The sequence below is a fragment of the Parasteatoda tepidariorum genome, chromosome 10 (genome assembly GCF_043381705.1).
Source record: "Parasteatoda tepidariorum isolate YZ-2023 chromosome 10, CAS_Ptep_4.0, whole genome shotgun sequence".
Taxonomy (NCBI): domain Eukaryota; kingdom Metazoa; phylum Arthropoda; class Arachnida; order Araneae; family Theridiidae; genus Parasteatoda; species Parasteatoda tepidariorum.
Genome location: NC_092213.1, coordinates 11,572,079 through 11,600,035, shown reverse-complemented (window position 1 = coordinate 11,600,035; position 27,957 = coordinate 11,572,079). Strand labels below are relative to the sequence as shown.

Sequence of the window (27,957 nt, the reverse complement as noted above, 5' to 3'; positions counted from 1 at the left end):
ATTTTATTTTAATTTTGTAATATTAGTTTTACATAATTTGTGAAAAAGAAGCTAAGTAATTGTTCTATATTTTAAAATAAAAAGATTTTTCTGCATATTAGGATTTGTTGCTATGGTCGATAAACCTCTGAGTGAAAAATTTGCCACTCTTGTTACTGCCGCTGAAGAGTTCATTCATCTTTTGCCCTGGCCAAGTACCTTTGAGAAAGACAAATTTTTGAAGCCTGATTATACATCTTTAGAAGTTTTAACATTTGGTGGCAGCGGTGTTCCTGCAGGAATCTGCATTCCAAACTGTAAGTTTTTTTTCCAAGCATTATACAACTACAAGCTTGAGCAATATTATCCAAAAAATAGTTTTTTAGAGAAAATTTTTACTTTTTTATTAATTTTTAAGAAATGAATTTTTAAATAGAAATTACTGTTTTTAGTTAATATTCCAACATATTTATTTTATTTAATTGATTTTCACTTTAGATACATTCTATTTTTATTTACTGAAAAACACACTTCTATATTTAATTTAAATTTAAAAAACTCCTGTTACTTGTTACTTTTTTCCTGCTTATTCATTTTTTCTTTCAACAGTTAATTCTATCTAATATTTATCCCTAGTTATAATCCAAGCCTTCCATTTTTGATCTATATTTGTCTTTTAAATTCAAACATTTAATACATACGCAAAGCCCTAATTGTAGACAGTAATTTCGTATCACTATTTGGCATCGTTGTAACAAACCTGTTTTCAAGATGAGTGGCAAACATGAAAAACTTATTTTTTGAAAAAAAAAAAGGTTTTTTAAGTTTTGCATAGATTTTTCGATTACAACATATGATTTACAAGGCATTTCAGGAAAGTAAATACAGTTTTGTTCTAACGGAATTTGAAGAACATCACCACAGTGGTAGTATTGCTGTTTCAGGACTACACACATGTGCCTCTGGTTGACTGTCTGTCTGTTTGTTACCATTACAACAAGATGTCTGCCTATTGATACCATTACAGACAATACATAGTGTGTAGCTTTTTTAAAAAATGCTTGAAGGTGCTTATTTTCGATTTTTGTTCTTTAAAAGCCCTTAAAGGTGATTTTTTTTATTGGGTGTTTTTAAAAAGTGCTTAATTTTTCCATCTTGAAGATCAGATTTCTTTTCTTTATAATGTTGATTTGTACCACATAATATGCAAAGCTTATTTTTCACATCGTTCTATTCTCCATTTTCACAATTCATTCAGCAAAAATCTATTTTTGATGTCCCGTAGTCCATAGCATATGAAAGTATCAATTATTTTACATGTTTGATGAAATACTAGCGAGTCCACATGTTCTTCTACTGAGCTGGGTTTGGTAAGATTATTGCACTCTCATGTGCAACTCTGCTGCATTTTGCAAGATATTCTCAATTTCAGGCTTCATTTTCCGCAGTCTGATATCAAACCAAAAAGCCTCTTGATCTTTTTATAATAGCTAATACAATCAAGAAAGGAGTTCTTTGTCAGAAACTGGTTATTTTATCATGATCATGTAAAATCTTTGAAAATAATTTAGCATTTTTTTTTACTATATAGTGCATGAAAATATTTTTTGAGTTCTTAAAAGGTGCTTATTATTTTGTCAAAAGATTTGGTTACACACCCTGCATTAGGACTGGGTAAAGTATCGTAAAAGTTGATTTAACACATATTTGTCCTATTGATATAGTGGCTTTTTTTTCTTAGGATGTACTTTTTTAAGCTGCCTATATAAAAGGATGAACACGATGTATCTATATAATGATTTAACATATCAGGATTCTTGCTGTTATGGTGCTGATAAAGATAATTTTAATTTTCTCATGCTACGAAAACTATCTACGTCATATATAACAAGAGGATGTTACGACATATTGATATAAAGTATCGAGATTCCTGCCGACACTAATGCTGTTACTGTGCTAATGAAGATAGTTTTTATTTTGTCCAGCTAGGACGACAATGTTCGTATTGTGATGTTAAATGCATGGAGCAAATTTAATCAGATGGTGCAAATTCGTGCGTAGATCAGCGTCAGTTGGAATGTAGGCGTTCGTGATTTTAAAATGTTTCTTGAAGGTTATTTTCGGTCGGACTTCTATTATTATGTTTTGCCATTCTGTTCCATTGCTGTTCATTGTTTTGCCATTTTTTACTTTGCTGTTATTGTAAGTTATTTTGTCATTTTTTTTATTTATTCTTCCATTTATTTTGTCATCTTTTGTTGTTTTTACTTTTAAAAAAATTTAAACAAAGCCTAGATTTATTTGATTAACTGCCATTAGAGTAAATCCAACTTTATTAATTTGAATAAAAAAAAAGATTTTGAAGGCAGCTTTTCTGTAATAATTTAATACTTTATTTAAGTGTATTTTGTTCCTTTTTAACCAGTTTTTTAAATTTTAAAAATTTCCCAATACATATAAATTTAATGTTCTTTTTTTGTTTTGTTTTTTCTGTGTTTTTTTTTTTAAAAATTTATTATTAATTTCAATCCTATAGATCTTCAGTTGTATTTAATTTTGAAAAAAATGAAACGGAGATTACAGTAAACTNTTTTTCCCTCTAAAATTTGGCTATTAGATAAATAAAAAAAAAAACCCTAATTTTTTAAATTAAATCTAAAGTTGCACAATGTTTTTAAGTTTTAAACAAAGCTTTTTTTTTATATAATTTAACCTTAGTTCTAATACTTTTATTGTTTTTAAATGTCTTAAAATGCATGAAAATATTTAGACTTTTAAAATATTACAAGTTATTTATTTTAGAAGTTCAGTATCATTTTTAAATTGTACTGTAATTGCATTTCTATGTTATTCATTAAAAATAAAATAAATAATGAAAGACAGCTTTTTAAGACAAAGAATAAACGATTATTAAGTCATTTAAATTCAATGAGAAACACTGAAATTTGTTGAGTTTTTCAAAGAATTGCGCTGGGTGTAAAAAATATAATGATCGGTAAGATGTAAGTAAAATATTTTGATATAATTTTTTTTAAAACCCTTAAATCTTAAGTCATTTAAATTTTTTAGAAGAAATTAAAACAAAGCTTACGTTTATTTTTACTTTAGAATTCTGTCTTAAGTCAGTCCATCTTTATTATTTTAAAAATTAAAAAAATTAAGCTATGTTATTGATGTTATAACAGCACTTACTTATAATTAACATTTTCTTTTACTATAGATTTAATTGTTTTATTTATTTTAAATTGATTTCAGATAGTGTAGTGTATTTTCGATTAAAAAATTTTTTAGATCACGTGTTTCATTATGATTCATTGTTTTATCACAATGTCTAACTGGCGATATATTATAATATAAAATTTGTGACATCGTCCAGTCATAGTTTTTCTGTGTTAGTGAGCATTCAAAGTATTAAAGGAGATTGATGATCTGACAACTATGTAGTACGTTCTGTGTTACAGTCTTTGAATGCAAAAAATTGTTAAAACTACTGCGTGCTATTCAAAATAAAACATGTTCAGTCGAGACAATATATTGCTTTATGATGATGCTCATACCCATTCTGTGTGACAGTTTCACTTTAACAAAACCTTATTCAAAAAATTTAGTTGGGAGCAGTTCCATCACCTATTATACAACCCCAAACTTGCAGCACTTTCTGTCTACCATTTAACTGCAAGTTTGATTTTGGTAGGAGGTGCTTTGTTAAAGATGTCTTCACATAGAAAGGGTGTTTGGCAGTGGCTGTCATCACTGGTGACATCTTTCTTTGTAAAGGGTATAAACAATTTGGTTTCTGGTCATGACAAATGTCTGAACAATAGTAATAATGGTAAAAAATAGTTTTCAAAATGTTCTTTTAAGTAAAAAAAAAAAATTATTATTTTGAAAAATAATTTTAACATTGTTTGAAATGCTTTTTTTTCTGCCCTGTTGAAATATTATTGATATAATACCTCAATCTAAATGTTAATGACAGCATTTTGTGATAAATTTTTGCATTTATTATAATTTGCCGCAGTAATTGGTTATAGCTTGCAGACATGATTTGCTGTAAATTATATTGCTTTAAATTTGATATTTTTACCTGTGAAGTAACATTTGAAAAAATATTGTTAATTATTCTGAAAATTTTAAATTTTTTGTTTTGCAGATGAAGAAATTCGTCAAACAGAAGGCTTCAAGAATGTTTCTCTAAACAACACAATTAATATCAAAACAACTGAAGCACCAAATTTCATAAGCGCAAGCGATCAAGTAAATTTATTTCTTACTTTTTTGTTCATAAATTTTATTACAGCTGACTTTTGTTTTAAACTTATAAAAATATAAGAATTTACTATTTTTCAAAATTAAAAATAGCAAGAATATGATTTGTCAAAAGAATAATGAACACCCCTGTGGCAGAATCGCAGCGACACGGCGACATTGTCGCAGAATGTTACAGAGTTCTTGCAGAATAATTTTTCTTTTGGAAAAAAAAAATTCTTTTCTACGTAATATTTGAATCATGCATTTAGATAATCACTTTTTGACACGCTCAATTTACGACGATATCGTAAATCGATGTAATGTTTTGATTGTTTTATCGCCATTTGTTGATATTGATTTTCACGTAGTTTTTAAATGTCCCGATATATTTCAAACTACAGTCAAACCCCGCTATAGTGAACTTCCGGATATAGTGAACGAAATGTTCGGTCCCGTGCCTTGCTATACCCGTATAATGTTATTTTTTGTGGATATAGTGAACCAAAAAAGTGATGAAGTTGGATATAATGAACTTTTTCCTGTCTTCGATTGATTTTTTTCTTTATTTTCTTGTAATAATTTTGAAATTTTTACTTCAAAATAAGTACATATACCGATTTTTAAAACCTTCCATAGTGGAAAAGGTAGCGATAAGCATTTTTTTCTTGTTTGCTTCTTTTATGGGATCAATATGCATTTTCTGTCAGAGGGAATGAGTAATTATTCCTTATTGGTCAAAGAGTTGAACACTAATACTAATACACATAACGGATATAGTGAACCAAAATTTCTGTCCCTTGAAGGTTCACTATAGCGGGGTTTGACTGTATATGGAAAATTCAAATGGTGCATTTGAGAATAGTCTTTTTAAGACAGTAGTTCTATCGGTTTTTTGGCAGTTATTGCTATTGATTTCTCCATAATTTTAAAATCCGAATTTTTTTTATACGATATTATTTATGACAACCTAATCTCGAAACAAGCATTTGAGGAGCCCGATTTGCGCAGTTTCGTCGTCGATCTTTTTTTCGGCAATTATTAATACCAATTTCATGATTTTCAATTATATTTTTTATTGTGACAATTATTTACAAAATGCGATGAAAGAAATATTTTGCGTGTCCCTCCCCCACATAATGCGAGAATATCACCCATAATATTAGAATAAAAATTTATTACATGTTCAATTTAAAAAAATTATATAGTTTTTTTGTAAACGCAGCACTTTTGCTTTTTTAAATTCGTAAAATAAATGCTTGTTGTTATTATTAAAAGTATCTTGCAGAAAGATATTAGAGCTAGAGTGTTTTGTCGCAGATAGTTCGAAAAAATTCTGCCACAGGGATGAACACAGAGAATTTAGAATTAAATTTATAACAAAAAGTAAAGTTTTTCTCCTAGTTTGCATTAGAGGAAAGTATCATTGTTATCAATCTTGCCCTATCTTATATATTTTTGCTTCCTCTTGGATAAATCTTTACATAATTTTATGATTTTTCTTTATTCGTAATATGAGTTGAAAAATATATTTTTGCCTTTAGCTATATTTATTTTTTATATCATTATTTGTATCAAAAATTTCCCCTTGTTTTTTTTAAAGTTAAGTAAACTGTATTCTTGAAAACTTTAATTATATACAACTTATAATTTATTTTTGATTTCCAAAATTATTATTTGTATTATTTTTTTCTGCAATTAAACAAATATCTTTCAATAGCTAGAAACTATAATTTAAAAAAAAAATTCTTTTCCTTACTTTTCATTCTGTTGTGTGTGATATTTGTATTAGTTCATATTTTGTTTTCCTGATTTCCTCTGCGTTTTTTCTGACATAAATGCATTCACTACTCAAAGTGAAAAAGTTATTAATAATTTTTTGTTATTCTCATATACTTATAGCAAAATATCGAACACTTAGAAAAAGAAAAATCTATCTTACTGATAACTTTAATGTCTGGCATGTTTTGTTGTTTTTTGATGTTTTTTGATGTTTAAAGTCATAAAGCATTGTCTTAATTTCTTTTAAGGAGATAGTGATGCAACTTAGAAATAATGCATTCCAAGTCCAAGTAGCTCTTCACGAACTCTTAGGACACGGAAGTGGAAAATTGTTTCATAGAAAAAAAGACGGCAGTTTTAATTTCGATATTGATCAAGTTATCAACTTTGAAACTAATCAAAAGGTATCATAATTTATTGTTGACTAATGTCATAAATTTTTTTGAAAAATAATTATCAATTATTATCAAGGGGGATTGTATTCTGGGTGTACCCTGGAATTCTGAATTTTTCGTATTATCTTTCCAGGTCTAGAAATTAGGAGCAGGGTATATGATTTTTCTGTGAATTTCTCGGAATTCCGTGTATTTCAAAATCATTGGTTTGCAGACTTACGCAAATCAAAACTTACAACATGGCAAAATTTTCACTGAGTTCTAGAATGTAAACTTTAAACTTTGATACTTTTGCTAAATCGCATTAACAAGAAGTATTTTATACATGGGAGTCTTCCACGAATTTGATTTTTTTTGGTTTGTCAGATTTTCGCTGTTATTAATATTTGAAACTACGTTGGAGTCTGCTAATATCGGGATTCATATTCACCTGATTTAGAAGTTAAATGTTGTCAGTTTTGTTCAGAATTTTTCAATTTTTTAAAAATCATACATTGCGATTCATATTAGTGTAATATAAAAATCTATTATCGCAATTTGCATTTATGAGTTTTAAAAATAAATATCGGAATTCATATTCACACGAGTATAAAATCCAACGTTCCTTCGTATTCAAGTATTTTTAATATCATACATCAAGTTTCGTATTTATATGTTATTTGAAAGTCACACATATTGATTAGTATTTACATACATGATTTAAAAATTCATTTTCAATCTAAATTTCCCATTTGCATTTTTGAGGTCCAATATCTCCATTAATATTCACACGATTTTAAACTTCAGTGCCTCAATTCTTCAATTCTTCAAAATGAAATTAAATAAGTTATTACCTCATTAGAACACTTAGGATCAACACCGCAGGAGAAAGCTGAAAAATATAAACACCAAGTAACTTACCAAATGACATTCTAAATATCACCTTTGTGAGAAGCACTACAGGAAATAACTTAAAAGAAAAGAAATTGAAGTGGATTAACTAATTTTATTTCATATATTCTTCCAGTTGTGTGATATTAGCAGCTTTACACTATCGCAACTTGGAATTTTATACTTTTTCTCCACTATATTCATTATTATTGTTATTGATATTTTTTTGAGTTACTTTAAAATTTTTAGTTTAATAATAGATTAAATTTTATTAATATAAATATAATTGAAATATTATTTATTGATGATGAATCGTTACAGTAAATTTTCAAGCTGTATTGCTGCAAAGATTGTTTTTAGGAACACATAATGCAGGAATTTATAATTAGATAAATCAAAAAATTATTCCAGAGATGAATGTGCTCCGAAAAAAATCTGAACTTCTGGATTTTTTGCTAATTGCAATCCAGAGGTTTCTGGAAATCAAAGGTCCAGAAGTTTCAATAAATCATCAATTGCATTTATATATTAAAATTCTTGTATATTTTATTTCGAAATATTAGAACTAGAATTTATACTTGGCATATTTTTCATCTGTAAATTTTTTTTCGGGTAGAATAATAAATGAGATTTGAGGAAAAAGTAAACTTATACATAATTATTCATTTCAATTATGCTGCATAATTTCATGTTTTGAGAATATCAATGACTTAAATTTATAAAGACATTAATTTTTTGAAACTTTCTGAAAAATTAATGATTTTACTCAAGAAATTTTCAGGATTTTTGAGTTGGATTCATAATCACCCCTGTTAATGTCACAAATTTTTAAAATAGTATTGTCTTAAATAACTTACTTACTCATTAGTAACTTAATTAACATATAATAATAAAAAACTTACTTACTGATAAATTTTAAAAAAAATCACTTTATACAAAAAACCATTTTGAATTTTTCTTTAAACAGCATTTTTATGGCATGTTAAGGTAATTTCTTTTCAATATTGTATGTAATTTAAGATACAAAAAANTTCAATCGGAGTTTGATGCTGCGTCAAGGGAGTTAATTGAAAGTAAAACTGCTTTATCTACTGCTGAATCTCAATTAATTTCTCACAAACAAAGCATAGAGGAAAAGGAACACGAATTCTCAAAACTTAATTTGGAGTTAATTGATATTAAAAACACAAGAGAAGAGTTGACTAAAGATAAAGATTCAGCTATAAATTCTTTGAAAGATAAAGAAGATGTAAGAAAAATTTCATTCAGCATTCTTATTACTACGATTTTAAAGTTTTATGTGTGTGTATTTCAATGACCCTGCAATAGCACAGAGTCGAATCATGGTATTTAAACTTATCTACTATCAAATCTCGATATCACGAACTTCAATAATGCAAATTTTTCAATATAATGAAAAATCGAATTCCTTATGCATTAGCTATGATGCTGCTCATAGAAAAAAAGATTTCTTATAGCAGAATACATTTCTCAGTGGCCCTTAATTTTGCAAATATTTTTAATCAAAGAAGTTTTTTCCCGATGAACTTAAAATGTTTAAATTCCAATTCTTAAAATCTTTTCCTGAGCAATTTTATTAATTATTTCTCGGAATCCTAATAAAAAAGAGATTGCCATGTTTGAAAAGAAATTGCATCAGTCATCTAAAGAAGTAGTCAAGCAAATTTGATATATGCAAGTTATCATGCAAATTTGTTATATTGAGATTAGTATATATATTTATATATATATAATATATATGTTTATGTGTATATATATACTTACATGCATACATATATATACTTACATATATGGTTATTGGTGGTAAACTTCTATGTAGCAAATATTTAGTTTTTCTAAGGAATTGGTTATATTATTAGTTGTATTGTTGTTGAGCTTTTTCAATTTGGCTAAGTGTGTTATTTTTTGGGTTAAAATATCGTGTTTCGCACTTTAATAAAAAATGAAAAAGAAATTGCATAGAAAACTGTAAAAATCTTCCATAAGGATCAGAGATGTTAGATAATGGCGGCATCACTCCCATTGTATGGAGGCACGTTATTAATAATTGTCTTTTTTCTTTATACATACTTTACTATGTTGTAAACATGTAATTTTTTTCCCTATTCTTGATATTTAAATATTGGTGGTTACCTTATTGTGTGGCTTTTCAAGAGGAATTTCCCTTTATTTTACACAATTGCAATGTTCGTGTTAAATGCACTTGCACGCAATGTCAAAAGATTTTTCCAATTCTTCTGTGAAAGGGTCTACCTTACTCATAAACATGGATATTACTTTTCTGCAATTATTTTTATCAAAACAATAATTCTCCCAATGAAAAACTGAACAATAAAATTCTATGCAGAATTTTCTTGAGTTAGACAGCGACTTTCATGCTATCTTTACTTTCTTTTTGCTTGTTGATTATTCTAACCGAATTTAATTGGAATAACGCAACACATCTTCTTGTTTGGTAGGATGATAAATTCTCCGGGTTTACTAGTAATGGGATACTTCAATTTATTCCTAGTTGAAAACCTATTCACGTGACATGAGTCGAGTAGTGAGTCTAACAATGAACTGATTTACTAAACTGAGCGACAGTAGCTGAGGTCAAAAGAGGTCTCTTCAAAAAAGAGAAGACTCTTACCTTTACGCATGTGCTATTTATCTTTATTCTATTGAATCTATGTCTCTTTTTTTTGTTGAAAAAAATAAGATATTTTGTGTTTAACTAATTTTCAATTTTAAAATTTTTTAAATAGAATATTCGGTTATGAAGGCCCTGAAGCAGAGGAAATTATATACACATGCTGGTTGTTGATGGCATTAATGGGCTTACAAGGTCTTCAAATGTATGATCCTAAATCTAAATCATGGCTTCAGGTATGAACAATAGTAAAATAATTTATGTCTCTGTCACTTTTAGAACTCGCATTGCTGTAATAATACATTGTACCTCTTTAATATATTTTTGCCTCAATATATTTTGATCCATAACTTAATCTGAATTCTAACTTAAATAATCAGTGTTTTGTCCATGTTAGTTGAAGTTTTATCAATTTAAATTTAAAAAGAACTATAATAATTGAAAAGTTCATTTCTAATTACTGAAAATCTTGATCTAGAATATTATAATGCTTTTAGGTATAATGTAAAATAAAATGATCAATTTCATTAAAAATAAGAATTTTAAAAGCTAGTATTTACTTTTAATGTTTTCTAATTCATAGTTTCAATTGTTTTACCAATAGAACATGGATAGGGCACTTAATTTTATGTATATATGCTTGTGTACGTAAGATTTTCAAGTACTACTAAGATGCAGTCTTAATAATCCAAGAAATTTTCCTTATTTATACTAAAATATTGATGTATATATTTTAAGATAGCCAGATTGGACACAAAATGTATTTTTTCTCAATTAACATGTTATTTTTTCGTCAGATTTGGATTGTGAGGAATAACCACAATCTGTAAAATAATAATTCAATAGGTTAGGTAGGAGACTGTCTTTCGAATTATTAAGATTGTGAAAATCCAATTAGATTGTGACAATCTATATTAGAATGTGAAAATCCAATCGTTAGATCGAAAGTTAATTAGGTGTTCACATTTTTATTTTGCACACTGTACTGTTTTGATGGTTGTTTATAGTTCTGATGGTTTTAAAACTTAAAATACATATATTATCAATATTATGATTATTATTAATATTTTAAAAATTAGAACAATTTTTGCATTTAAATTAAATAGTTTCAATATTTTACAGTATTTTATCTTGTTATATTTTGTTTTTATAATAAACTATGACTTTGCATAATTTTCCTTAAACGATTTTTAGAAAAAGTATCTTTTTTTCTGTCTAATCAAATAAAAAAATTTTTTAGGCCCATTTACAAGCTCGCTATGTAATCTTACAAGTTATGCTTGAAGCTGGAGAAGATTTTGTAAAGATTGAAAAAGTGAAAGGATCAGATGGAAATCCTGATCTTTTACTGACTTTAGATGCCACTAAAATTAAAACAATTGGAAGAGCTGCAGTTGGAACCTTTTTACGGAGATTACAGGTATGTATGCACAAATGAAGAAAAAGTTATCTATAAGTGAATAAAGCACATGTAATTCCACAAAACAGACAGACTATAATTTTGATTCTATAATCAAGAATTTTCCTCGGGAAGAGTAGGAAACAGAGATACCGAAGAAAAATTATAAACAAATTGCAAGAAGGAAAAAAGGGGTTTAACCAATAAGGGATGGGACAAAAAACTTGAATGAAGTAATTAAATAAAGGATAGGCAATGAGATGGCAGGTATGAAGGATGAGAACTAAAGGTGTGCAATGTGTCAAAACTAAAATAATTCTAGATTTCCAAACATTTAGAAATAAGGCAATATTTCCAAGAATCTTAACTTAATTATTAGAATTTTAGAAATGATTCCCAAAAATCAAGGTCAGCTGCTAAAGCGTAACATTAGATTTTTTTTTAGAAGAAATTCCAAACTTTTATTAGACTTAAAAACTATGTGAAGCAAAAATAGACAATTTTCATTTTGAATTTTTTCCACTTTATTTGGAAGAGCTTTTTAGAAATTCCTAGTTTCTGTATAACTATCGAAAAAAAGATAGTCAATTATTGACAATGACTTTTTTTAATATTATATATATTTTTTCATCTTCTTATATTGAAATATGATTATTAGATTCGTTTAATCTTTTAAATAGGTTATCATATATATGCTTGAAATGGCAGACCAGGTTGTTTCTTTTTTATCTTCCATCTTTTAGTAAAATATCTCTAGACTGAAGTTTGCATCGAAAATAAGTTTGACTTTCCCCTCACGAACTTCACCTAATTTGTAACTGTAGAGACTTTCTCTACTTTCGTTGAAAAATGTGTAATGAATATCGTCAAATAAAATCCTATACAATTTGCTTAAATAATCACAATCTACACTTAATCTCAAATAATCTACTTCTGCTGTATTACACATTCTTCAAGCTAAAAGAAATGCCCAACTAATGTCGGCAAATATAATCTTGTACAATTTGCTTTTAAAGCAGGGAACTTCTAGAGAAGGACTATAACAAGAACTTATATGGTATATTTAATTGATTTAAAAATATAATAATAACCCATACATTTGAAGAAACTGAAATAACAATCAGCAACAACCAATTGTAATATAGACTTATATGAGTTATTAAGGGATAGAACCTGTATAGATCTTTCACCCTTTCGTAATTAGAAGTTTTGTGAACACATGCTTCTGAAATAAAGTATATGTGGTGTCAGATTAAGAAAAAATGATATAACAGGGATGCACAACCATTTTTTGATAATGAGCCATAAAAACTGGAAAATACCTTATAATGTACATATAGATTTTATTTTAAAGTAACATACATGACTTTCACATGTATAGCTTATCTTTACTCAAGTGTCAATAACAAAGTATTTAATAAACCTAATCAAATGTAGTTATATATCTACAAAGCACATTTTTACTGTAAATCTATCAATAAACAGATAAAAACTACTAGAAAAGCTAGCTTTAATTATCATTCAGAAAACGAAGTTTATTGCTAAGTACAGGGCCGGATTAACCTATAGGCACACTAGGCACGTGCCTAGGGCCTACGAAATTCAGGGGCCTACGAAAAACTTGGGAGAAAAAAATTTGTTGACAAAAATAATTTAGCTTTAAAAACAACAAGTGTATTTTGCACAAAATTATGAAGATACAAATAAAAATATAATATTTTTCGGTAATAAATTATTTTGCAGAATCTTATGATCTAATATATTACTTTTTTGCGATTTTTGGATTCAACGAAATCTTGTATTATGCTGTCGAATTCCAAACTACGCAAAATGTCGTATTCAATAGACATAAGTGCGAGCGATGCCAAACGATCTTGATTCATTGTTGAACGCAAATAATTTTTTATCAATTTTAATCTGGAGAAAGATCTTTCTCCTTCTGCATTTGCATTCATAATTCCTTCTGCATTCATAATTTCAATAATAATTTTGCATTCATAATTCCTTCTGCATTCATAATTTCAAAAGATTTACTTTTGACAATGTTAATTTCCTTCACTTAGTTATCATAGTAGTATCATGAAAACTATGAAGCTATTTGTAGTATAAATATTTCTTGTAATTAATCTCACTATCAATTTCACTGTTTTCTTTGCTGATTTGTTGTTGTATTGTTGACGTGAAGTGTTTACATAGTTATCGATCGAACTAATCATAATGGTATTATCGATATCAACTGCAATATCGGCAGTATGTCGGTATTGCAGATAAAGTTTGATAAACAAATTTGTAAATTAAAATCCATATTAATAAAAATGTAAAAAAAATATGCAAGAAAATTTTAGCATATATTTTGAAAAGAGGGGAGGAGTGGGGGAAGGAGGGGAGGGCCCAAAAACGGCTGTGCCTAGGGCCTATGAAAGGTATAATCCGGCTCTGACTAAGTATCACGTTTATGTGATACTGGTTGTTATCCTATTTTTTAGATTTTGAAAATTCTTTTTTTTTTCTATAATAAATTTTATTTATTGGTAAGAAATAAAATTTTACTGTAGAAATTGAACCTATTGTCATAAATCAAACTTGCAAAATTAGTACTTTGAAGTAGACCAAACTAAATCAAGAATAAACTGTTATTGAGCATGATACAAAACATTTTTCTGTTACTTTCTTTCTTTTATACTTTTGTTAATGTGTAAAACAACTTGGTGTTAAAATATTTTATGGGCAACTTTCGACCCATGGGTCAAAGATTGTACCAATCTGTAATATAATTTTATATTAAAAGGTGTATACTCTTTTGGTAAAAAAAAGAAAGCACTGAAGTAATCAATGTTTCATGCAAATTAAAATGGTCTTATGTTTTAAATATCGTCTTTCCTTCCTGTATTCATGATTACTGCAGAAAATTATTGCAGGATATTTGATAAATTAAATGTAGAGAGAGTAAAGTTTTAATTTCATACTTACATACTTTATTGAATCTGTAAAAATTCATGAAGAATCTCTGCATTTTATTGGTCACAAAAGAAATTATATAAAAGTTGAAATTGTTGTCATTGTTTTACTTAATTTTGCTGTAATGCATCAGATATTGTAATATTTTTTTAAACTATTTTAATTTAGTTGTACAAAGCGACTGGAGACATTGAATCAGCTAGAAAAATGTACGATGGTTATTCCTTAGTGAGTTCAGAAACTGCCCATCCTTTCTTGGATTACAGGGAAATCGTCATGGCAAGAAAGAAACCAAGAAGATTGTTCACACAAGTCAACACATTCTTAGAAGGTTTGTAATTTCAATTTGTTTTAAAAAAATTACTATGCATTGCTTGTAAAGTATTAAAATTATGAAGTTGTTAAATTAGGTAGAAAATAATGCAATGAATCAGAAATAAAAATGGCCTGTTTCGATCTAAATTTATCTTCCAAGTTTTGCAAATATCGTATTGAAGTTAGTTGTGTGGTTTCTTCTACTTATTGGCGGAAATCGGAACTCTCAGAATCAAAATTTTGAGATTCCTAATTTATGATTTTTCCAATTTAAGTCTCCCCAAATTATAAATTGTGATTCCTTAAAGCTCTATTCTCACTGTCATGATTTATATAAAAATAATTATAAAGTGCTGATAATAAATGTAAATTACAATCAGTGATTCCTATCAACACAATTTGCTATTTGCTTAGCTCTCATTCATATTTTTAAAATATAAGCCAAATGCTGAAACTCTTTTGAAAATGTATTTCTTTTGTTTGAAAAAAAATTAATAATAGCAATAATTTTTTGAAAATGTGTTTTTTTTATTATTATTTATCCTTTTTAATTTATTCAATGAGGAATGATATTTAATAATTAGCTATAAAAATATTAAGAAGTTCTCTTTAAAATAAAATTCTTTTTCTGTCTAAAACTTGTCATCCAAATAAAATACTATAAACTCTAAGCATATCCAATACTTCATGTCTAGTCCTGCTTTCATTGTTACATATGGACCTAAGAATGAAGAGAGTTGTATTTTGCCTATTTTTGCTGTTAAAGAACAGGGTGTGGGAATACTTTCATCAAATTCTAAATTCTTTAGAAGTTGCAAAAATAATTACATATGGCAAAAAAAGATATTATCATAAAATAAGTTACAAAAATAATGCTCATCTGTATCAAAATCAATAATTTTCCTTCCAATCCGCCGATTATCTCGAAAAATGTTTGCACTAAGTGCAGGCTTAATTTTAATTGTTCACATTGATTAAAGTGTAGTATCCTTAACTTGCCATGCAATATTTAATGAAGAAAATCATGTGCTGCATGATCTTTAATGAAAGAATCATCTGCTACATGATCTTTAATGAAGATAATTATCTGCTAATTGATATTTAATGGAAATGTCACATGCTACATAATCTTTAATTAAAAAAGATGATATATACACTAATGAACAAATCATGTGCTACATTATTTTTAGTTAAAAAATCATGTGCTGTATGATCTTTTATGAAAAAAATTATGTGCTGTATGACCTTTTATGAAAAAAATCATGTGCTACATAATCTTGCTATCAAATGCTACATAATTTTGATTGTAAGTAGCTTATACTATAATTTCATAGATATCTTTTTTATGACATTATGACAATTAATTATTTTAAACAATAAATTTTTTGTGTCTAATTTAAAATCTTTTTATTTTTATTGTAGATGGTAAAGTTGTATTGAAGAATTATGATTCAACATTTGAAGGAATGATACAATCATGGGTGGAACGTTATCCCGATAGTTCTATATGTGATATCTTGGAAGAACTTTGGAAGAAAGATAGTGCCTATTTTGTTTAGACTGTATAAATCTATGTATTTTTTGAGAATTAAATTGAGGCTAATAAACAATTTTTCAATATTGTTCTTTTATTTAATGTCCTTTTTTTATTTGAATTGTTTTAAAACCATTTGTAATTTAGGGTGATAGCATGATTAGTTTGTTAATAGCAACAAATGTGAACCAAATGTAATAATCTATTTTTGGCGAAATAGGTTGCATGTATTAAATCCTGCCTTTTAAATAGATCAATCGATTGCATCACAGATTATACCACATATTAAATTAAAAAATATGTTCCCTTACCAAAATAGTAATAAGCAACTGTTTTTTTTTTTTGTTGCATTTATAACTAATACATTATAAAAAAATAAAAGTAAGAACTCCACTATACACTTTTCACAATAAATTGGTTATTTCTCTCGATACTACCAGAATTAAAGACCTTTCCATAGGTGAAACTAATTATTATACACAGGATTATTCATAATTCCCTCCGGCCAGGAACTGGACTATCGCATTGATGTATGCCGTGTGACCAAGGGTTCACATATAGAACACCTGTAATGTTTGTAAGTAAAACTTGAACAGTTTCGGAATAATTTCATATGTTTCTTTTTTTCATATTCGTCTTCTTTTTTTTTACTGTAACGCTTCGAAATCCCGGAGGGAATTATGAATAACCCTGTATATCTTATGAAAAAGTAAATATAGTATTCTATACTCAATCATAAGAGAAAGTTATTTTTTACAAGATCGAAAAAGTAAATTTTTCAAGCTTGTGTGTAATATTTTGATTGATTTTCCTTTCTATTAATTTTTTTTTGTTTTTTTTTTTGGATATTTACATGCATCTGTATACATCAAAAGGTAAGTAATGGGATATTAATCAGTATATGTAGATTTCAGAGAAGTTAGGAATTTGGAAAAGGAAAAATTTTAATCCTACATCTTTCTAGCATAAAAATATTTGTGGTTTAGAATGCTATACCATAGCATTAAATTTATTTTTTATGTTCTTTATTTCATATTCTGAGAATTTTTCACTGCATTATCAAAGCCTATAGGTTTTGCGGCATCAACAACTGAAAATTTGCTGGATTGATAAAGATTTTATAAATTATCTTGTCAAACACATATTCATAGTTACCCTGATATTCTGTATTTGCTTAATTCAGTCATTTTATGAAAAAGAAATACAATTAACAACTTTACATTATCTCATTTTCATAGTGATGAATTCAGGGATCCTATCTTTCCAATTTATTATTTTCAGCAAATACAGTAACATATCTTGCAGGAGTGAGTTATGTTATTTAACAATTATTGATTCATCTTTTATGTAGTAATCACACCATAGAATTTTCATATGGTGAATTGAGGAATCATTTACCAAATTACTTTTGTACTTTAAATGACTTTTTTATATTTAATCTTAAACAGTATATTCACTGTGTTTTTGTTTCGATATTAGTGGAATCCTAATTTAAAATAATTCGATAATGGAATTTTTGAACTTAGTTAATAAGAGGATATTTTGATTGATGCTGATTTTTCTCATTTATTATTGACACAATATTACGAGAAGATAAAATATATATTGATCTTAAACTATTATGAGTTTGAGTTGCTCGGTGTTAAGCAATTCATTAATAAAATTAGGCTGGAAATTGTGAATTTTTCAATTTTAATGTTCTGAACAAAGTAATTCGGGAATGAAAAATATTCTATTATTCTTTTGCCATACAACTTGCTCCTATTTTACTTAAATGGACCAAATTACAAATTTTTTAAAAATTCTTTTTAAAAGAATTTCGGTACAGTATGCCTTTTTAAAAAGGTCCTATTTTTTTTATTGAAAAATGATGACCTGATTTTTTTATTGGCCTTTACAAGGTTGTGAAATCAGTGATTTATTGTGGAAAGTTATACTTTAATGGTGTGAAGGTGATGTGAAAGGATTTTCGTAGGGGTACGTGTTCTTTTTTTTGTTGGAAAAATTAGACTTTCAAATTAAATTAATAGATTTTTCTTTTTATATGTTTTATTATCTTTAAAAGAGCTATGACAAAATTTTTGATTCATGATCACGTTCCATAAGAAATTAAGACAGGTATACATTTCAATTTTCATGAGTTTACAAAAATATCATTTTACTTGATTTCTAAGCATATTTTTATATTATATTCTACATCCCCATACAATGGAAAGAGGAGTAAAGTAAAGGTGGGAGAGTCAAGACATGGAACCGGTCTTTTTCCTAGATGGCGTATTCGAGCATTGTGAACTCGATTTTAAAAATATATGTAGCATTTATTTCGAAAACTTGAGTTTGATTGGCTAAAAATTTTATGATGTCTTCAAAAATACACTACTTGGCTGATGTAAGGCTCCTATAATATGATTCAGGGGCTTTAGGCTGATGCAGCTTCATTTTTGTAATTTTTCATGTCTAGTAGGAGTGTTACAGCTCAACAATTTACTTAACTTTGCGTTCGTAAAAAATAAACTTTTCGCGCGACGCTTTTCAGTTTTGATTGAGAATTCACATAGAAAATCGTTTGTAGTTCGTAAATATAAAATAAGTATGCAAACTGATTGAGATAATTTTGAATTCGAAGAACTCGTTGAAAGCATTTTGCGTTCAGTCGGTTGAAATTTATTCCATGCGGTGAGCACCTATTAACACTGATACCGGCACTGAAAGCGAAAGTACGGAAGTTTGTTGTCAATAAATGTAAATCCTTTGTTTATTATGCTGTTTTCTTAAAAATATTATTAAATATACAGTGTAATAACTTCATTGAGAGTTATTCACAAATATTTTTCATGTGCGTTTGTTCTTTTATTTAGTTATTCTAATATATTTGGGTTTTTGTATTCAACCAAATATTGTAAAATGACTTGTTCTGGTTTCAGTTTCTTCTTAATTTATTAAAAATGCAATGCTTTATTTCTGAAATAACATTCCCGTGAATTATATTCTATGTAGTAATTATTTTATATGCAGTAATTAGTTAATGAATGGATGGTTACGTTTATATGCACAGAATTTTATTTGACATTTATGTACATTTGCTATGCAAATAAGTTCTATTTCGATTTAGAATAAAATTTTTCTTCTAGTGATAGAAAAATCGTCGTAAAAAATGCTTTTAATGAAAATATCCATTCATTAAAAAAAAATTGTTTTAAAACCATAAAGCCTCTTCAGAAAAGTCTAACAAGACAGATTTTTGCGTCGAAATATGTGCCGAATTTTTTGATAGCAACTGCATTGTGATTGACAAGAGACTTTATTATTTTTTTAAATAATAAAGTCTTTTCAGTAAAGTTCATTGAATTAATATATGTATATATATATTTTTTTTGCTAGTAAAAGTATACCTGTAAGTTGTAGGCAGTGGTACTTTAGTATGGCAGTTAGCTCACTCTAAACCTGTTTTGAAAATATTCTGGAGTTTACAAAATGCCCTTTTGAATGATTTAAGCAGTTATTATGTATAAATGTTTCAGCTGTTAATAGATTAAAGATTTGTTTATGGTAAATTTTAAGGTTCTATGTATGATATGCCACATTTTCTTTGGTTGCTGCTTATTTCTTTATTTTTTGCAATTATTTTAGTGACTAAGTTATTCTTTGTTTGGAAATATACTCAACATTTGAAAACTTGGGAATATTTACGTATCGGTATCAGTTTTCGCGAGCTTCAACCGTCAAAGCGTCAGAGAATTTTAATTTTTTTAGTTTTTTTGCAGGCCACTGCCCTCAAGTCGCCAAAATTTGGTGTAGCTACCGATATGGAGATCTTTCCTAACATATGCCAATTGTAAGCATTGGTTACAAATTGTAGTGGCTATTAAATTAATCCTTTAATTAGAAATAATTAAAAGCCTTCAAATTAACTAAATTTTTTGTCTCTACTTTACATGTTGTGGGAAACAATATCTTCAAGACATGAAAGTATGCTTTATATATTTTTTTACAATATTATTGATTTTGACTATTTAAGGCAAATTATTTACTAAAATATAGAACTTGAATTTTTATTTGCATGCCTGAGCCTGATAATATTTGTGATATTTTGTTATCTTTTTCAGTTGTTTTACATTTTAGCTGATGAGAACTCTATTTTCATGTAAACAGATTAGAAGATATATTCGTTTCTTCCCTTATTTGAGTAATTCTCTTCCTAATAAAAGGATAGTTGTGAGTTCTTTCCACTCATCTGTATATTACCACTGCAATTTAACACTGCTCAAGCCTAAAAAAATAGTGAGTTTTTTTAGATCTATTTTTATACTTCAATTAAGATTTTTATTAATGATGTAATTGTGTATAGCAATACTTTACCTTCAAATTGAATTTGACTGAGATTACCCTTTTCTGTTTGGGGTAAAATAAAAATTAAATAATCTATGAATTGTTAATTATTACCACCAGACTTTTTGTGAGTATGGAATTTTAATTAAAAAAACTTCTGACAAGCACTTCGTTGACTCTTGTAACCAATTTCTTTCCTTTTGTCGACCTAATTTTGCGAGAATTTGTTCAAAAATTACGAATTTTATTAAAGGTTTTTTTAAACATTATTTTGTTTATTATATGTATTAGCCTACATTTCTTTAACAAGAGATTTTTAATTCTTTTTAAACTATTAATATAGTGATTTTATTTCATGTCCGTGTTGCTTGAGCTTTCATGACATAATGGCGAAAAAATTGATTTTTTTTAAAAAATGTGTTATAAAATTAACTTTTAATTAAAAAAAATTAGCTAACAACTCTGATGTTACCTTTTAAAGAAATCTACATCATCAGCTTTTTTTGAAATAGTGCTGAATGAAAATAAATTTTTTTAAAACATTTTCCCTAAGATGCTTATTGAAATTTCGAAATGATTTTTTGGGAGCATAAGCTAAAATTGCCCCTAGCTTTTTCTGTATAAATTTTAGGATCCTAGCACTAACTGTTCTGGAGTTCTAAGAGAGAGACACAGACAAACTTTTGATTTTATTGTTATAGATTTAAAAGTTGCTTGTATATTAGAGTTTGGGGTCACATCATCCCTTCACCCCCCAAAAATATTCATTTTAAACTACATCTTTGTTCGCATCACATCACCCCCTCCTTCCACAAAAATGATATTTTAAAACATGTCGTTTGTTTCACGTCATCCCCCTCTAATTTTTTTATATTTTATAACTAATTTTCGTTTGTATCACATCACCCCCCCCCCTCCGAAAAAAAAAATATTTTATAACACATTTTTGTGTCACATCATTCCCTCCCCTCATAAAAATTATATTTTATAACACATCTTTGTTTATGTATTAATTTAAAAATTTTGTTTGCAGATGTCTGATTTCATTCATCCTAATAACACACCTGTTGTACTGTTAAGCTGTGAAGAAGCTTTCAAAGAACTGGCAGACAATGAAAAACTATATGCTCATTATTTGTCAAGGGCATCATGGTTTGGAGGGCTTATTGTATTATTTCAGGTTTGTTTTAATTTAATGTTTAACATAGAATGACTAATTTGTCTTCACAAAGCTGATTCTTAAAACTTGGAAGCATCTTAAACAGGTTAATAACAGTTTAAATTGGTTATTAAAATCAGCAATTCCAGATATTAGTCAATAGATTTTTTAAAAAATATGATTTAGGAGAGATTTTTAAAAGAACAATAATTAAAAAGAACATTTGACTTGTTTGCCTAGAGATTTTAAGTAATATCAACAAAAGTGTAACATTTGTTAAAAACTAAGTAGCTAAAAACTAAGTGAAACTAATTTGTTAAAAACTAAGTAAACTAAAAGTTATTAAAATTGTTGAAAATTTAACTATTTTTTATTAATATTTATCATATTTATTCCAGTAAATTATTTAAGGTTCAAGGTAATAGATATAAATGAAATAATACAGAATAACTTAAAAATGTATAAATTATTTTAATAGTATTTTTTAAAAAATTTTGCATTTTAGTAGGTCAATAATTTAGAATTTTTAGAAGGTTACAATTTAACAAAAAAGTTGAAGTAAATTTTTTTAGGAACTTTTCCTCTTTCGCAAATTTTTGTTACATTTTTAAGCTTAAATTTTTCTAGCAATAAAAATTGTGGAGAAATATGTGTTTTTTTACTTACATAAAAAACCACTGTAAAAAACCACAATTTGTAAGAAAAGTAAAAAAAAAAAAAAAATAACATATATTTTTCCACAATTTTTATTGCTAGAAAAATGTAAGCTTAAAAATTATGTATTAAACAATATTTCTTAAAAAAATGTAATAAATAAGGAAAATAAACCTATTCAGTAGTTCAATATTGAGTAATTGGACAATTTTAGTATTTTCTTAAAATGATCTAATAAAAGATGTACATTTTAAGAAATATTTGTACATTTTAAGAAATATTTTCAAACATTTAATAATTTATTTTTTACTTTTTTATTTGACAAACGCAGTTTTTAGCACCAATTGTTGCCCTGAGTAGGTAAATATTATAATAATTTTTTTACCTTGAGTTTAGTGCAGCATAGCTACTCCTAATTTTTTTCTATCTGTTAAACTTAAAAATTAGAAAAAAATCTGACATTTTGAAATAAAATAAAAGCATTTTTTCATCCTGATTATTATTATTACAAGCAATTGTTTTAATTTGATAATTAATTTTCTTACTAGACTTCTTTGGAAAGCCCTCTTGTGTTTACTTTATTGTTCAAGTTATTTCGAGAGCAACCTCTTGAGGACATAAAACAACTTGCTTTAACCAAATGTGGTTTTACTGAAGATGAATATATGGTAAGAAATTTCCTTAATTTTATTTACTAGTACTAGTAACATTACATACTTGTCATAATAAGATTATTAAGTTTTTTTTTTTATTGTATAACTGTTTTATTAAAAGTATTGTGTTAATATTTTTTTAATATAAAAAAATTATGAAAATAATAATAAAACAATTCTTAAGAAATGTAGAATGTAGTTTTTTTTATATAGAATTGACTAAATGTTTATAAAAATCTTATATGTATAAGAGTTGTATTACAAAGTTTATTTCAGTGGTTCAAAAATAGGAGCCCATTTTCAAGACTTTCCAGATGTGAATGAGAAAAAACTGATTTGAAATATAAAATTGCCAATGAAAAATGGAAAATAAAGGTGTAAACAAAACTAGAAAAACCTCAGTAGCCAAGGAAAATAAACTTGGAAAGGCAGAACAAAAGAAAACAAGAAAAAACATTGTGCATGAGAGGGTGAAATCCAGCTAAAATGCATATCTATTTGAACTTTTTCGTTGGCAGCTGCACGTTTTGCATTTTAAATCACTTTTGTTTCTTCTCATTCACGCCTCTCAAGTTTTAAAAATGGGCGCCTATTTTTGAATGCTTGAAACATGTCGACTGTTATTTTCAATCTGTATATTTTTGAAGTGAATGAAGTTTTTTGAACAAGTAATTGGGCCGTCTTCTTATTAGAGACTTAAACCTCCTTTTTTTACTTAAATGTATTGAAATTTTCTGTCAATGTGATAATTTCATAAGAGTTCAAAATATGACTTTTGATTTAAAAAAAAAATAACCTATACTGAATTATTAAATTATAAAGAAATAGTTGAAGTTAATAATTTCCCTTCATGTCTAGCTAAGCTTTGTTGCTGGAATCAATATAGTAAATTGTTCAGAAAATAGTTGCATAAAAAGTCAAACTTCCAATTGTAACTTTCATCCAAAATAAAAGAAAACATAAACATTTTGAAAATTAAGATGACAACTATGTTATATGATGAATGTTTTAAATGTTACAGGGTTCCCACGGTCCTTAAAAGTCCTTAAAAACTGCTTAGTTTTTATTTTGAAAATTAAGGACCCTTAAAAGTACTTAATTTTGATTCATGGTTCTTAAAAGTCCTTAATTTTTAGTATCNGTGGGAACCCTGTGTTAGCATTTCAATGAAAATTTGGAGCTTGAAAGATTTTGTTGTAAGGAGACTTTATTTGTTAGTTAACAAGTTAGTGAAGTATTATTTTAAATCATCGAATTAGAATTAAAAACTAATACCTATCAAGTATAATATCTAGTTTCTTATGTTTTAAAAAGGTCTCTTGATTTTTTATGGGTAATTTAGAGACAATTTTTGTTTTAATTTTTTGTTGAGTAATTACTGAATCAATTGCTAACCACAGTTTTTTCTTAATCATTTTTTTTTAAAATTACGTCCATCATTTTCTCTCTCGAGCATGAGAAGTCTTGCAGTCCAATATAGCAAGGAAATATCTCCAGGGGCGGAGAGCATCTTGAAACTAGAAGAATTACGGGCCTCCTGGAGGGCAGAGCAGTTCCATAGATGCCCGCCATTCATATGGGCCCTATTTGCACATAGTGTACAGTTAGGAGAGTCAGAAAGACCAACACGGTGCAAGTGCGCCTGTAAGTAATCGTGTCCCATCAACAATCGGAAAGATGAAACACCGATAGCTCTAGGGAGATTTTTTGGTAGACAGGATGCCAGAAGGCTCTCCCAAGGTTTTTATAATAATTGGAGATGCCTTCATTGTAGGAAAAGACTGCAAGATAAAGACGAAGGCTGTAACAGATTTGGCGTTATCCAGGGTGCACCACGAGGAGGCCTGTTACTCTACACCCCAAGTGTTTCTTAATCATAAAGTATTAATTTTTACATATAATATCTTTAATTTTGAAATATATACTTTAAATATGAACCAGCTTTTGGTAAAAAGGACTGGAAATTTGGAAGTCCGGGTCTAGCAGAATCACAGAATTTTCATTGTCTATCAGAATCACTGTTATTGATTTTCAGGATTGATCTGATAATTAATTTAAGTATCATGTAAAAAGTTTCAGATTGCTCTTCTATTTAGACATTCTGAATGAATGACCTCCTAAAAAATTTGATCCTATAATTACTTTTTCAGTTTGTGAAACAGAAAGCATGCTATAGTGTGACCAAAGAGTAAAGTGAATGATTCATTTTCACAATTTAAGAAAATACAGAAGAGAACTTTAAAAGTTTTTTCTGAAACGTTTACATCCAAATATAATATATCAGGTGGTTACTTTGTAACATGTAGAATGGGTATGCAATTTGCATTATATTTTCTGGAGTTATTAGATCAGTCCTGGAAATCAATAGACACTTCTTTTATTAATCATTTGTTCATTAATCACATTTATTTTTTTCAAATTTTTTATAGGCTCTTCTTGTTTATACTTCAGCTTTGTTTTCCAACATGGGAAATTACAAAGGCTGTGGTGACACTAAGTTCATCCCAGATTTACCCAAGGTATTATTCCTAATTTTTCATGCTATTAAGTAACTTAATAAAGGTAGTTTTTAGTGACTAATAAAATTCTAAATTAACAGGAAAAGTTTGAAAAACTTGTATTGTTAAGTAAGTTTGGTAGCAATCACCAAGAAGAAGCAACGAGACTGATGAAACTATGCTTGGAATCCATGTATTCATTAAAAGATAATGAAAGGAGATTGGGTTTCCCATATGAAGTAAGTAAATATTTTGATTGCAGATCTTAACTATGAAATTATCTTCTGTGCTGGTATTAAGATTTATCTTAGATCTGCATAAAAATTTACACTGTTCAGAAATTTTATCTTATCATTTGGCATACATACAAAATTTCATTTTTTCGCTCTTTTTTTTTTTTTTTGAAAAACACACATGAAATTAGTCAATATTACACATTTATTTAAAAAATTTAAATAGTGATAGAAAAGAAATACATTTGTCAGTTGAATTTGCTGTCTTGGAGATGAAAAAAATTATATCCTATCCGAAAACTTTGTTTATATAGAAAAAGAACTGTTATAAACATTGAAATTGGTAGGGAAACATTTCATTATTAAAGAATTTAGTTATTTTATCTTGATTTGAAAAGAGAAATATGAAATACTGTTGCCTTTTTGTTATAAATGCATGTAATTTTTTTTTTCATAATAGTTTTTTTTAAAAATTATATGTATATTTTTTTAAAAATTTTCATTTCTCTCTAAAATCTTGGCAATCAAAATAATAAGTAAATAATTGATTATAGATTGGATCTTAATAAAATTACAGATTTAAAAAATATTAAAAAAAAAAAAACTCTTAATTCTTGAAACTCCATGGAACCCTAGGGTTTCTTGGAACATCATTTGGGAAACATTGGTCTTAAAAGTATTTTGACTATCAAAAATAAATGTTTTTTTNTTTTTTTTTTTTTTTTTTTTTTGAAAAACACACATGAAATTAGTCAATATTATACATTTATTTAAAAAATTTAAATAGTGATAGAAAAGACATTTGACAGTTGAATTTGCTGTCTTGGAGATGAAAAAAATTATATCTTATCTGAAAAATTGTTTATATAGAAAAAGAACTGTTATAAACATTGAAATTGGTAGGGAAACATTTCATTATTAAAGAATTTAGTTATTTTATCTTGATTTGAAAAGAGAAATATGAAATACTGTTGCCTTTTTGTTATAAATGCATGTATTTTTTTTTTCATAATAGTTTTTTTAAAAAATTATATGTATATTTTTTTAAAAATTTTCATTTCTCTCTTAAATCTTGGCAATCAAAATAATAGATAAATCATGGATTATAGACTGGATCTAAATAAAATTACAGATTTAAAAAATATTAAAAAAAAAAACTCTTAATTCTTGAAACTCCATGGAACCTTAGGGTTTCTTGGAACATCATTTGGGAAACATTGGTCTTAAAAGTATTTTGACTATCAAAAATAAATGTTTTTTTGAGAATAGTATGAATTTTTTTTCTATAGTAATTACATAAGTATATTAAAAAATAATTTACATGTTTAAAGTTCTTAATTTTTGTTTTAAAAAAATGAAGTAGTTGGAGCCCTACTCTAGTATTGAAGATTGTAAAAAAAAAATCGAGTTTTATTTTAGTCACTAAATTAGATTGGAAAAAAAATTCTTTTCTTTATGGTGTTTACCTTTTCTTCAAGGCACGCTTAATAGCAGAATTTGTTAAGCCTTAGGTTTTTATGAGCAATAATATTTTGTTACAAATCATTATATTTTTCATAAATTGCATGTGTATTGTAACAATTTTCTCTTTCTGTTTGTTGCTGGCATAAAGATGTAATTAATGTTAACATTTTAACTAGAAAGTTTTTCTTTAGTAACTTTAATAAAGTAAGTAAAACATGCTACTTAAATTTAGAAAATAGTTGCATCATATTTAAAACCGTGAATTTTATTACATCTCATTTGATGATGCTTGAAGCTACTTATTTTGATTTAATATAATTTTTAACTTAAAGCCTATATTTTAATTTATCTACTTTTTAAATTAACTTTCCACATCATAATATTTATTCGTGCAAAAACCTTTTATTTCGAAAAATTAATCTGTAGTGAATTTTTTTTTTTTTAACCTTAAGTTACAGGTTTTTAATTTCAACAAGCATTAACTATGTATTATTTCGGCATTACAGGATTTTTAAAAGCTGCCACCAGCTCTTAAATAGTAAATCTGATCCTAAAGCAATTGCAGCAAATGTTGTAAACAATCTTATTTGTCTTAATTAATTTTCTGCCAAATCTTCAGTGGCAGAGAAAAAATTTCCAATATTTTCATTCTTCCAAATTTTATTTATTTTTTTTCCCCCATTTATTTGTTTGTTTTATTTATTTGTTTTTTGTGTTTTTTTTTATTAATTTGCTTGTTTCATTTATTGCTTACCTTGAAACCTCATACTAAAATCTTATATTTCGGTAATCTTAGCTGAAATCTTTTTTTTTTAATTTTAAGTTTCAGGATTT

General features: G+C 27.0%; 2 protein-coding genes across 5 annotated transcripts in view; both read left to right on the top strand.

The window, feature by feature from the left end:
• The window catches only part of LOC107447610 (dipeptidyl peptidase 3), a 61,946-nt gene that overhangs the window by 11,402 nt on the left and 22,587 nt on the right, over positions 1 to 27,957 (top strand). The window contains exons 1-6 of one of the 4 annotated variants that reach the window (XM_016062560.3): positions 18,525 to 18,850; positions 20,240 to 20,414; positions 21,496 to 21,642; positions 22,824 to 22,943; positions 25,358 to 25,447; positions 25,528 to 25,665. In XM_016062560.3, the coding sequence (XP_015918046.2) occupies positions 20,259 to 20,414; positions 21,496 to 21,642; positions 22,824 to 22,943; positions 25,358 to 25,447; positions 25,528 to 25,665 (651 nt within the window). In that variant the 5' untranslated portion in view covers positions 18,525 to 18,850; positions 20,240 to 20,258. Of the gene's footprint in view, positions 1 to 101; positions 297 to 4,132; positions 4,237 to 6,257; positions 6,414 to 18,524; positions 18,970 to 20,239; positions 20,415 to 21,495; positions 21,643 to 22,823; positions 22,944 to 25,357; positions 25,448 to 25,527; positions 25,666 to 27,957 lie in introns of those variants that run through there. The other 3 variants (XM_016062557.4, XM_016062559.3, XM_071186070.1) reach the window with 3 other exon arrangements.
• On the top strand, positions 10,006 to 16,230 carry LOC107447605 (dipeptidyl peptidase 3). The gene is made up of 4 exons (XM_071186073.1): positions 10,006 to 10,163; positions 11,168 to 11,347; positions 14,453 to 14,615; positions 16,022 to 16,230. The coding sequence occupies exons 1-4, from the start codon at positions 10,101 to 10,103 to the stop codon at positions 16,156 to 16,158; spliced, it is 543 nt and encodes a 180-aa protein (XP_071042174.1). The 5' UTR covers positions 10,006 to 10,100; the 3' UTR covers positions 16,159 to 16,230.

Excerpts from the sequence above, each read along its gene's own strand:
- LOC107447605 (XM_071186073.1), top strand. The coding sequence starts at position 10,101 with ATGGCATTAATGGGCTTACAAGGTCTTCAAATGTATGATCCTAAATCT. Across the intron at positions 10,164-11,167 it reads AATCTAAATCATGGCTTCAG|GCCCATTTACAAGCTCGCTA; the intron begins GTATGAACAATA and ends AAAATTTTTTAG. Across the intron at positions 11,348-14,452 it reads CCTTTTTACGGAGATTACAG|TTGTACAAAGCGACTGGAGA; the intron begins GTATGTATGCAC and ends ATTTTAATTTAG.